Raw genomic sequence first — 12,486 nt, forward strand, 5'->3', positions numbered from 1 at the left:
TGACGGGAGGCGACGGCCACGTGATGCGGCCGGGCTGAAGCCGGGCAGGGAGCTGCCATTTTAGAAGTGCCAGTCTTGCTGCGGGGCTGGGCGTGGAGGGACAGTAGGGACAGGAAACGTGAGGGCTCTTCAGCCCCTCCTCTCTTCGGGCACCGTGACTCTGCAGCACCATGAGATGCTGGCCCACCTGGTGCAGCCTTGCAGACAATGGAGGTGCCATGTTAACAAAAAATTTAACTGTGAGAACAGCTAAGCATTGAAACAGTGGCCCAGGGAGACTGCAGGTTCCCTGGAGGTCTTTGAGGTCTGGTTCAAGCAACGTGATCTGAAGTCATTGCTGACCCTGCTCCTCTGGACAGGGCTTGGAGTAGAGTCCTCCCAGGTCCTCTCCAACCTGAGTGGTCCCCAGGTGCCTTCACAGCATTGGGATCATGTATATTGGCCTCATCACTTCCCCAGAACATCCCTTTTGGCCCCATGCTGTGGTTCCTGAGCCATGAGCATGTCTGTGCTGCTGTCCTGCTGGGCCTCTTGCCATCAGTCAGCTATTTCCAAAGGTTGCTTGCTGGTTGCCTTTCACAGCTCACCTGCAGCTAGTCCCACCATGCCTGGTCCTGCCCCCCTCTTCGCTTGTGTCTGTTGTCTCCTTCCCAAAGAGCCTGGAAGGAAAAGAGGAAACTCCAGTCTTGTTGGTTCCTGATAGGAACTGTGCTCTGGATGGTGCTTGCAGATAGCAGGGGTGGGCAAGTCAGCGCAGTGCAATTGCTCACATGGGTGATTACGCCCTCAATAACTCCTGCTGCAGCAGCTCTGAGTCTGATACCATCCAAATCCACACCCAGCACGCTCATCTCTCATGGGGCCATTATCTGACCACGAAGATGGAAGGAAACATCCCTGCTTCATGCTCTGTGTCACCTGAAAGCACATCTTCCAAACCTGGAGTCCCTTCACCATCTCTCAGCTGCTGGCCCAAGTACTTCCCTGGTGATTGCCAGACCTGGAAGCAGTCAAATACTTGGGGAACAGTCAGCTCTGTCCCCTCCACTGGGCTGAGCGAGGCTGGGCAACAGATGTGTCCCTTAGGGCACACCCAGATGTGACAGAACAATCCCTACCACTTTACTCTTCTTATTTCCTCCCCACCTTAAATTCAGGTTGCCCCAATTCTTCCCTTTCAGCTGAAGCTTTTTACATAGCAGCTCTTTATTTCTTTTAGCACAAATGCAAACCCCCCTCTCTCCCTCTCCCTCCTTCAGTAGGCGCCAGTGAGCCGCTGGGCACCTGCGGCCAGTGTGGGGGTGCAGAGAAGCTTCTAGAATGCCGACAGTCAGATCTGATCAGCCAATAAAAACGAGATTCTCGTCGAGACTCTGCTCATTGTCGCGGGTCCCTCAGAACACGAGCAGGTTGGTGCCACCGAGAGCCACGCTCCCCGAGACTGAGACTCCTTGCCTTGCCGCCGCGTGTGTAAGTACGTGTATCTCTTTAAAATAACCCCGCACCGTGTTCAGGCAAGTGTGTATTTGTCTGGGACTCAGGGCCAGCTCCAGCATTGTTGAGTGAAGCCACATGCATGCCCACTGCGGACCGCCTGTTGTATTAGTTGCTGCCCCTTCATAATTTTCCTCAACTGATACCCGAACCTTTATATAAGTCACTTTGGAGTGCTAAAACCCTGTTTCTCCCCGGTTTAATAGAAGTTGTTTTGGACCCTGTTGTCCCTTAAATTAACCTCGGGGTGCCTCCGTGACAAGCACCTTACTCACTCCTGCCTCCGAAAAATTCATATCCCCAGGCTGGTCTGGGCTGCAGGAGCTTAGGCTTTGCAGGCACCTCTTGGGTTGGCGAGCATCCAGCAAGGAGAAGGTCCATGGCTATGGGCTTGGAGCCCCTGCATCAGGGGGACAGGGCTGCAGGGAGCTGGGGGTCTTCTCTGCTGGCTCCTGGGTGCTCTGGGTGAAGCATTGGCATGAGTTGAGCTTCCAGTGCCAGAAATGCCCTCCTTGCACTTCCCAAGATGGGCTTTGCATTAGCATCCCTGGGCTCAACGATCCCAAACTCACCCCCCTGAACTGGGAGATCGCTGGCCACAACCAGATTTGGACTTGATTTTCTGCTTCCTGGTGGCGTTTCCAAGTGCTCTTCCAAGCTCGTGGTGGAGGTGACCCTCCTCCATCAGTTGTGGGGACTCTGGAGCTGAGGCTTCAGAGGAGCTGAGTGGTGGGGGAGGAGATAATGCAGATGTGTGGTACTGAGTGCTGTGGAGCCCTTGGTCCACGCTGGATCCTGGCTCTGCTGGGGGGCAGGTGAGGGGCCAGGGCTGGTGCTGGCACTGTCCCCGTCCCCATGGGCGCCCAGAGCCACACCCTGGGCTGTGCCTGGCTCCTCTTCACGCCGAGCAGGTGACAATCCTGCTGTGTGTCACCACCAGGCGCAGAGACTGCCGAGATGTCTGCGCTGGCTCGGAGCGTCCTAGTGACGGGCTCCAACCGCGGAATCGGGCTGGAGCTGGTGAGGCAGCTCGCTGCCAGCCCCCAGCCCCCCCAGCACATCTTTGCTACCTGCCGTGACCCCGAGGGCCCGAGAGGGAAGGTGAGTGCAGGCACAGGGCACGGGGATGGTCCTGAGCCAGGCGGGCGAAGGGAATTTGTGGTCCCTGCCAGGGTGCTGCTGGGTCTGGCCCTGGCTGGGTGCTCTGGCACCAGGGGTGGGGGTGCTCCAGCAGGGTCTCATGGCCCCCTAAGCCCTGCGGTTATGTCTGTGCCTGATCCAGCTGGGTGGGGTGAGGCTGGAGGGGCAGACAGGGTGCCCGTGTCCTCGGCGCTTGCTCCTGGCCATACTGATGGCTGGCCAACCCCTTTGCCATGCTGGGATGGCCGAGGAAGGGGGGCAATGTGCAATCCCAGTGCATCCCTTCTCCTGCCCCATCTGCTGGGAATGGTCCCACACTCCTTCCTTCCCCAGTGAAAGCAAAGCCACCCTGTCCCAGCTCCAGCGTGACTTGGGAGAAGGGGTGGGAGACCTGGAGGTGCCACTGGTGACATCTAACCTCCTCCATTTGCTCCATCACTTTGTTTCCAGGCCCTGCGAGAATTAGCTGCCCAGCACTCCAGCATCAAACTGGTCCAGCTAGGTATGGAGCAATCTACCTTCTTGCACCCAACATGGCTTCTAGCCTTCCCCTTGCTTTGGGGACAGCTTTGTCGGGCAGCCTGCTGTAATGCTGGCAGCCAGGCAGCTCCAGCTCTGCCAGGCGGGGAGGGATGGGCGCACATCTGGTCACACATCTGGGCAGGCGTCCAGATGCCTGTTGCAATAGGACAAGGGGTGAGGGTTTTAAATTAAAAGAGGGGAGATTCAGACTGGGTACAAGGAAGAAATTGTTTACAGTGAGGGTGGTGAAACACTGGCACAGGTTGCTCAGAGAGGTGGTCAATGCCCTGTCCCTGGGGTATTTGCAGGTGGGAAGTTTCCAGGGTGCTGGTCAGGGCTGGGGGGTCGGTGGGAAGGGCAATGCTGGGTGAAGCCTGTGGAGATAAGGATCACCAGGCTGAGGAACATGTTTTCCTGAACATGTGTCTGGAGAAAGCAGACAGCAGTGTCTGAGAGGGCAGGGGCCGCTTGGAGCCTCCTTTTTTTATGATGAGTTGGTAAAAAACCCATCCAAACCCAAAAGAAGCATTTAAAGGAAGGGTTTTCACAGAATTGCCATCACTATTATAAATGACGTAGGAAGCAACCAGAGCTTTTAAATAAGTTTGAGTCTTTTCTTAGAGCCAATAAGAAGAAAACTAAATCAAGGCAATGCAGAGACCATTTTGGTTTCTACCTATTTATTTATTAAAATAAACTAAAATGTTCAAGTAAATTTTTAGCATTTATCAGCAAAGAAGGCATTCCTGAAGTCAGCCTTTACTAACAGGATGCAGAAAATCTCTCTCTTACTGTTAAATAGATTATTAAATTAGAACACCTGCTCTGTCACAAAAAGTAGCATCTTTAAAATTACCTGCGAGCCCCAAACAGCAGCATGTGATGAGAAGACAGTGCTCACTTTGCTCACCAAAGTGTGGCTAAAATAAAAAGGACATCTCAAGGGGCTGACCACTGAATAAACAACCTTTACTAAAACACATACACCCCAAAAACTAGGCTATGAATAAAGCCCAAAAATAAGCTAAAAAGCTTTGGATAATCCAACGATAACGAAGTATTTTTTAAAAGGAGAAGCTGCTCCAGGCTTCTTGGAGCAATTACTCCAACCAGAGCAATTAACCATTCAGCAACGCAAGTGAAAGATCCCTCACGCGTGGTGAGTGATGGAGCTTTGAGCTCCTTTTGATCGTTATCCACAGAGAAGTCACTGAACAGCCTCCCGTGATATGTCCTGCAGCTCTCAAATCCCAAAGCTCCATCCCCTCACATACAGCAGCTCCACAGCAGATTCTCTCATTAAATTCCCCCAAAACGTTTTCGTGACACCTCTGTGATGTCCCATGCTGCACAGAGCAAGGTAGTGCAAGCCCCAGGCTACCCAAATACTTGCTTAGCACCATAAAGGCATTGGGATAGTTAAAAATGCCAGGAAAATGGGTTTTTCTGCTGCTCCACAGCGTAAGCAACACTGCAAGAAGGGAGTCCTCAGCCTTGCAAACCTTTGCTAAGTCAGTCTTGCCTAAGGATGAGAACAGAAAAACAACTCAGGCCAAAGTGTTGCAAAAAAGAAATCCAGCTCTGTGATCCACCCCTGCCCAGCAAGCTCATCAGATTAATCCCTGTAAGAAATGCGTGCAGAAATGTGCTTGGGGGAGCAAAGGCACATGCCAGCGTGCCCATACACGTGAATATTCATGGTTCTTAAGGGCTCAGGAGTGTAGCTGGGTTATTAAAAAGCAATATACAAAGCTTAATGTTGGCCTAACTAGCCCATTTCAGTTCCTGAAGGTGTTCAGGTAACCTCTTTTAAATAAACAACAACCACTTCAGTTGGGTGAGCAGCGGGTAGGGGATGCACATCCTAACAAGCAAATCCAAAAACTGAGCACAAAATATACCGCTTGCATTGCTTTAGCCAAAAAATCCTTCAATTAAAGCATAGCAGATTTTCACAGAGATAACAATATTTAAATGATGAAAAAGGCACTGGAAGTGCTCACCCCTGTTAGCACCATTCCGGGGATGTCGGCTGGTGCTGGAGGGTGGTTGTCCCCACAGCCTGGCTGCAGCAGCTGTGGAGGTTCAGACTCAGAGCCTGCAATCAAATACTGCAGGTTATATACCCAATCTTCTATTACCTGTGCTCAGCTCATCTGTCAGCTCCAAATACTCATCAGTAATGATGTGAAGAAAAAAAAAATCTAAACAGAAAAAAATAATAATAATAATTTTTTAAAAAAGGCAGGATTTTTGCATGCAAATGGCTGCAAAGCTGCGGTAATTTGTGCTGTGGAAGATCAATTTAAGCACCAATTGCTAAAAAAGGAAAAAATAGCTCTAAATGATGTCAGAACAGATATCAATCAGGAAAGATCTTCACATTTTTAAAAATGAAATTAATTTGTCCCCCCACAGCCCTTATAGCTGCTGTGCAATGCAGAAGTACTCAAAGAGTGTAGTTGGGTTGTTAGCCCAAAGATGGTGTCTGTTCTTAAAATGTGCCCATCCAACTGCGTTGGCCCCTGGTGGGCATGAAACTGGGAGTCTCAGTGTGCAAGGACTGAGCACCCCCCATGGAATCATCAGTTCCTTGAGGACAGAAAGCAAATACAGCTATGTTCTTCTTACCAGTAGCTTCCAGATGACCAGGAAAGGGCTGAACTCAGGTTTGATTCAGCTAAGGCTGTGAAACCAAGAGGTGAGGACAAACGGCTGCTCATTTCAATGTGTTTCATACCCTGACCTCCTAAACCTGGTTCTTTCTTTTTGATTTAAAGCATGCCCTTCCAGCCACTGCAGAGTTTCCAGCAGACACTGTGTGACTCTCTGGAGCTCTCCTCCACTTTGCTTTTTGCCCCGGCAGACACGGTGAACTTGCCCAGCATCCGAGGGGCTGTGCGGGCTGTGGAGTCTCACCTGAAGGACCAAGGCTTGAACCTGCTCATCAACAACGCAGGCGTCAGCTCGCACGCCACGCTGCGCTCCCTGGATTTGCAGGAGATGCTCTCCATCTTTGCCATCAACGCAGTCGGGCCAATCCAGGTTGCCAAGGTGCGTGTGCAGATTTGGGGCTTCTCCTGCCTGGGGAGATGCTGCCCATGGCAAAGGTGCTCTCAGCTGGGTGGGTTCTTGCTCTCTCGTATGCGACAGACTGATGGGGGCAAGATCAGGACCGTGAGTCTCCTCTGCCGAGGGGCAGCCCAGCCCCAGCATCTCCCATAGAATGATTCTGGTTGGAAAAGACCTTCAAGATCACCTAGTCCAAACGTTAACCCAACACTGACACTAAACCATGTCCCTAAGAACCTCATCTATGCATCTTTTAAACCCCTCCAGGGATAGTAACTCCACTGCTTCCTTGGGCAGCCCGTTCCAATGCCTGACATTCCAGGAAGAAATTTTTCTTAATATCCAATCTAAATGTCTCCTGCTTCACTCCCCCACAGCTGGAGCTCCTGCCTGCCCCGGGCTGGCTGTGCCAGCTTGCTACTTCCCTGAGGAAGGGAAAGGCTGGAGCCTGGCCCATCCTTGGGGTGTCCTCCCCATCCCCTGCCCTTCTTTCTGCTGGGGGTGTCTTTCCAGCTGCTTGTTCATGGTCTGTGACAGAGACCTCCAAGGTAGTCCTCAAGCTCGGGGTTTGTCATGTATTGACAGAGCATCGGTGTCTTTGCATCAGGAATTTCTGCCACTCCTGGACAAGGCAGCGAAGGGCATGGGGAAGGAGGGGCTGAGCTGCAGCAGGGCTGCGGTCATCAATGTCTCCACCAAACTGGGCTCCATCGGGCTGTGCCCCGGCGTGTTGGAGGCTCCCATGTACCCGTACCGTGCCAGCAAGGTGAGGCGCCAGGGGAGGAGCTGGGAATGCTCTGTTGTGCCCTGTGTCCGTGGAGGGGAGCCCATGGGGGGACCCACCTGCCCAGGCCACCCATCACCCCCTGTCAGGTTCTCCCAAGCATAAGCACAGAGATCAAGACCAGCAGTAAACAGGACTGACCCTTCAGGTGGGTTGTGTTGATGCTTTACCCCAGAGCAAAGTCCCATTTCCTACCTTCACAGCCATTTTCTGGCTTGGAAATGTCCCCCATCCTGCCCACCCATGCCCTGAGTCATGCTGGCACAGTGGTGCCTCTTCCAGGCTGCCCAGAACATGATGACAAGGTGCATGGCTGCAGAGCTCCGAGACCAGGGCATCTTGTGCGCTGCCATCCATCCCGGCTGGGTGAAAACCGACATGGGGACGGAGAAGGTACCGGGCTGTGCAGAGGAGGACCAGCAGGTCCCCTGCTGTACCCCCATCTCTCAGGGATGGCAGGGGATGTTGTGTGATGCTGTGGGCTGCTGGGACCATCTTCTGGGGCAGAGCAGGCAGGGAACAGGCAGCAAGTTGCAATGTGACAAATGCATGGGATAGCCAGCCCTGTCCACCTTGCCCAGCACAGAGAGGAAGGGGGTGGCAGTAAGGAAAAATGCCCCCACAAGCACCCTGGGTGCTGCTCCCCCAGTCTGGCCAAGCCTGGCTGCTTTCCATGCTGGCCACAGCCCGTGGCAGGGACACTGCACCTGGTCCTCTTCTGCAGGCGCTGCTGACAGTGGAGCAGAGCGTGCGGGGCATCCTGAGTGTGCTGGCCGGCCTCTCGCAGGAGACCTCTGGAGCCTTCCTTGACTGGGAAGGGAACAGCTTGCCCTGGTGATGGACAGACAGACGGACAGGTGGACGGCGCCTCTTGCTGACTGTGCAGCCTACCACTCACCAGCTCACCCCTTCGTGTGGCCACCGCACTCACCCTCAGCCTGCCCCAGGCTGCCAGAGAGAGGGGAAAGGCACAGGAAGTAGCTTCTCTCCCCTTCCCCACCCCACATGTGGCTCTTCAGCCACCCTGTACCCCCCACTTCTGTAAACATCAGGAGCTGATGCCTCTCTGCTCTGTCTCTGCTCACCCTGCTGAGTCTGCCACCCGCTCCCCATATGCTGCCTGAGCGCCACGTGTCCATCTTTCCTGCCTGTGACCAAGCATCCCCTGACTGAGGGGAGAGCGCAGCCAGTCCCTGTGACCCCCAGCCCCTTGGGCACTCCAGACTGAGCAGAGCCCTCAGTGCCCTGCAGGTAGGCAGGGGCAAAGCCGGCACTGCAGGTTCTTGGGATGTTTGCCAGTCCCATGGATACTCAGACAACCTCTCTCTCACCTCCCAGTAGAGGGGCTCTGCCCTGGCTCCAGTGCCTCCTGGAGGTGTTGTCTCCAAAAGGTGGTCATGGTGCCATGGGACCCACACACTGTCACTCGCAGGGACTCCAGTGACAGCCATGGATTGGGCACATGGCAGCGGGCACGTCCACACCCCCGGATGAGGAGCGGGGCTGCACAGCAGAGCTGGTGGCTCTCAGTCAGGGGTTTATTGAGGACATGGGGCAGGGGGGAACACAGGGTCCTGCTGCCAGGAGGTCGGGCTGGCATTTCACCAGGGCAGGACATTCTCTTTCCAATTCAGGAAGGTGCTGGTGTCCTCCTCGGAGAGGGAGGAGAGCACCTTCAGCATCCCTTGCACGCTGGCGTCCACCGTCACAGGGGCCTGTGGGACAGAGCGGGAGAGGCAGCTTGTGCCCAAGGCCTGGCTAAGGGCTGCCCTGGAGCAGCCAGTGGCAGGGGAAGGAGCTGCTCAAGGGCAGGGGAAAGCTGCTAGTCCTGGGCAGAGGGGCCTGGCAGAGAGCTGAGGAGATGAGGGCATTGGATATCTGGGGACAGGGCGGATCATGGTCAAGGGCTCTGATGGACCCGCCATGGTGAAACTCCTACCGTGTCTCCAGTTGAGCTCCCCATCTCCGTTTGTACCCAGCCAGGGTCGAGAGCGACGCAGAGGATGCCGTGTTCCCGGTACCCCAGGGACTGGCACTTGGTCAGCATGTTCAGAGCAGCCTGTGGGGAGACAGGGCAGGGATGGTGGTGGGAGGGGAAGGGTGGCTGCGGGGGACATGTGCAGAGCTGGTGGCTGGGGCAGGGGAGGGGAAGCAGATCTGTCCCTGGCACAGCCTGGCAGTACCTTGCTGCAGCGATAGGAGACAACTTGCATCTTATCCCAACCAAAAGGAGAAGCGATGGAGCCTGCAGAGCTGGATATGTTGACGATGGCAGCCTTGCTGCAGCTCGGCGCTGAGCCCGGGCTCCCCTGGGCAGCCTTCTTCAGCAAGGGCAGGAACGCCTGAGAGGAGAGAAGGGGACGAAAGGAAATAGGGTTGTGCACAGAGAACAGGACAAGCTCTTTCCACAGTGTTAACATTAGCGCCAGCACTGGAGCATCCTCCCTCTCGTTCCCACTGCCCCAGCCCATAAGGCTCCAGTTCCTGAGCTCCAGCCTGTGGCTCCATGAGCTCCATTGACCACGAGCCCACCAAGCACTGGAGCAGCAGCAGGACCCCCTCCCACCAGCCCTTTGTCCCCCAGCACAGCCCAGTTGGGGTGAGGGTCTCACCTGGCCCAGCAGCAGCGGCCCAGCGGTGTTGGTGGTGTAAACCTGGATCATGTCCTCCAGCGTCTCGCCATCAAGCGTGGTCATCTTGGCAATCGCAGCGTTGTTGATGAGGAGGTTCAGCCCTGAGCCCCCCAGCTGTTCCTCCACTCTGGCTGCAGCCGCCTTGATGCTGGTGGGATCATTGACATCTGCAGAACACAGGGGAGGTGGGTGCCCGTGTCCCCATGCTGGCTTGGAGCCCCCCGTGTTCCCGGCACTGGGCTCCCAGGGTGTCTCAGCACCCGGGCCCTCGCCAGGGCTGTGGGAGCCGTGGTGCTGCGCAGAAAGGGGAACTGGGGCCAGGGACCCCCACCTCGGGGTACTTACCAAGTTGGGTGATCACCAGGTTGGGGTGCCTGGAGGCCAAATTCTGTAACTCCTGCAAAAGAGGGGACCACGTGGGCACGGAGAGGCAGGAGGGGCTGTGCAGAGGCTCAGCCTTTCCCAGGCAAACCCGTGTTGCTCCAGCTCGTCCCTGCCCCGCCTGGCGCCCAGCACCCCGCTCTGGCTGCCCCGCTCCCATTAGATGGGGCTGTGTGCCTCCTGCACACGCCACGAGCCACTGTCCCCTCCACACATCCCATGCACAGCTGGTCCCACAGCTGTCCCAGCCCAGCTGCAGCTCCAGCCCTTTGCAAACCCCCTCCCTGCTCAACCTGCTGCCCTGGCACCGAGTTCTCCCATCCTCCAGCACCACCCACCCCCCCCAGCCCAGCCCCACCTGCGCTCGCTGTCCCTTGGGGTCCCGACAAGCTGCAAAGACCCACTCAGGTGGCTTTGGCATCTGCAGGAACTGCCGGACAAACCCCAGACCGATTCCCCGGTTGGCCCCAGTGACCAGAACGGAGCGGACGTGAAGGTCTGCCATGCCCCTCTGTTTGCCACTGCTGTGCACTCGCCCTGCCTCTTCAGATACCTTTTGCTATTGGGTTATCTCGCATTTTCCCGCGAGGGCTTGCATCAGCCCAAGGCTCTAGGGCATTTTCTGCCTGCACTCAAGTCTCTTGGCTGTGGTCCATACCCGCAATCCAGCTTTCCTGGCAGCCAAGGAATGACACAGAGTGAGCTGAGTGTCCTACCCAGGCAGGGAACACCCTGGGCTGGATGTATGGAGAGCTGTTCTTTGTAACTTTCCTACTTCACCAAACCTAAGCTGCTTGGTTTTCTGAGCCTGTCCTACCATGCTTCCTCCACCAAGATGCCCTCTCCCACTGCTGCCCTCCCTCTTGGGACACCAGTCTCTGTCCCTGCCCTCACCTGAGGTCAGGCAGGCAAGGGTTAACTCATTGACCCTGTCCAGCACAGTTTGTTGAACATAATTTGTGCAACCTCAAAGCCAGGGGTGAAGCAGCCAGGACAGATGAGTGTCCCTTGACCCCCAAGGACTTCTTGGAAGCCTTCAGAACTGCCCAGAGGAACACCTTCCTGAGGGTCTGCTCTAACAACAGCTCTAGTACTTAAGTTGCAGACCAAGCAGCCTGGTGGTGATACACTGAACTCCAAAGAAAACTCTGACTGGTGGATACAGGAGCTTCAGGGCAGGCCTGAAGAATCCCCAGGAGCTCCTGCTCTGTCTAAAGTCAATTGAGGAGCACTACCTGCATGTCTCCATGGGCTGATGGGGAGGACCTGGGTATCCCATGGCCTCCCCAGGTGGTTCCTGCTACAGCATTGACCAAACCATGCACAGACAATTTGTAATAGCAGAAGATACATATAAGATAGTTAGGAGATGTTTTGTAAGTATTTTAAGATAATTAATAACAACAGATCAGGCAGGTGATTGTGCAGGAGTAGGTAGGTGTAAGCCTGGGGAGTCTCACCTGCTCCAGCTGGAGATGCTGCTACAAGGACCTTTGCAACTGTACAGTAACCAGCCCTCCTGTCCTGGAAATTTGATCCTCCCTGTGTATGCTACCTAATGCAGAGATCCTAATAAATGAGGGTTTTTTTCCTTAAAAACAAACCATACTGTCTACTCTCCTGTGTAGCACTAATTGGTCTTGTCATGGCATTTCACTGCGCTCACTCAAGCCCACCGGTGCAGCCACAACCTCAGCCTGGAGCTGTAAAGACACCGACCAGACTGAGCCACAACCTGCATGTCCTGGTGTCAGCCCTGACCTGCGCCAGAGGAGGAGGCGTTTACCATCCCTTCAGCATTTCTGAGCGTTTCCTGGTTTGCTTGCCAGATTTAAGCAGGTAAGCAGCTTTAACGCCTCAAGAAGAGGCAAAGTGTGTGCGAGCCCATCGCCGAAGGATGCTTCTTCCCATGGGCAACCACCTGGGGAGAACCTGGGGCTGCTTAGAGCTGTTAGAGCCAAAACCAGAGGAAATAATGCAAAAACAAGGTCATGTTTCAGTGATGGTTTGTCAGCATGCAGAACCACCAAATGGTAACCAGTGACAGAAAACCTACCAAACAACAGGGAAAAGTGTGTGTGTGCCTGGGGAAAGCCTGGAGGTGAGTGGGGAACCCGGTGCAGGCTGGGGAGGCAGATGGAGATGCACATGGGCATGAGGTTGGAGATAGGCATGTGGATGGGGCTGGGAATGGATGTGGACGGGGTTGGAGATCGGTGTGTGGATGGGGCTGGGAATGGATGTGGATGGGGTTGGAGATCGGTGTGTGGATGGGGCTGGGAATGGATGTGGATGGGGTTGGAGATCGGTGTGTGGATGGGGCTGGGAATGGATGTGGATGGGGTTGGAGATCGGTGTGTGGATGGGGCTGGGAATGGATGTGGATGGGGTTGGAGATCGGTGTGTGGATGGGGCTGGGAATGGATGTGGATGGGGTTGGAGATCGGTGTGTGGATGGGG

The 12,486-nt window shown here is 55.1% G+C and overlaps 2 protein-coding genes across 2 annotated transcripts; one reads left to right on the forward strand and one right to left on the reverse strand.

Moving 5' to 3' along the window:
• Window positions 1–2,326: 2,326 nt before the first annotated feature.
• On the forward strand, window positions 2,327–7,850 carry LOC308045038 (C-signal-like; the record flags this gene model as incomplete). Its single annotated transcript, XM_080352058.1, has 6 exons — window positions 2,327–2,595; window positions 3,085–3,136; window positions 6,023–6,210; window positions 6,836–6,994; window positions 7,295–7,405; window positions 7,737–7,850. The coding sequence occupies exons 1-6, from the start codon at window positions 2,452–2,454 to the stop codon at window positions 7,848–7,850; spliced, it is 768 nt and encodes a 255-aa protein (XP_080208184.1). The 5' UTR covers window positions 2,327–2,451.
• Window positions 7,851–8,613: 763 nt separating this feature from the next.
• Window positions 8,614–10,531, reverse strand: LOC308045036 (C-signal-like; the record flags this gene model as incomplete). The annotated part of the gene is made up of 6 exons (XM_080352056.1): window positions 8,614–8,727; window positions 8,952–9,071; window positions 9,196–9,354; window positions 9,625–9,812; window positions 9,991–10,042; window positions 10,385–10,531. The coding sequence occupies 6 exons, from the start codon at window positions 10,529–10,531 to the stop codon at window positions 8,614–8,616; spliced, it is 780 nt and encodes a 259-aa protein (XP_080208182.1).
• Window positions 10,532–12,486: the final 1,955 nt, after the last annotated feature.

This window comes from Nesoenas mayeri, assembly GCF_963082525.1.
Source record: "Nesoenas mayeri genome assembly, chromosome: 12".
Lineage (NCBI taxonomy): Eukaryota > Metazoa > Chordata > Aves > Columbiformes > Columbidae > Nesoenas > Nesoenas mayeri.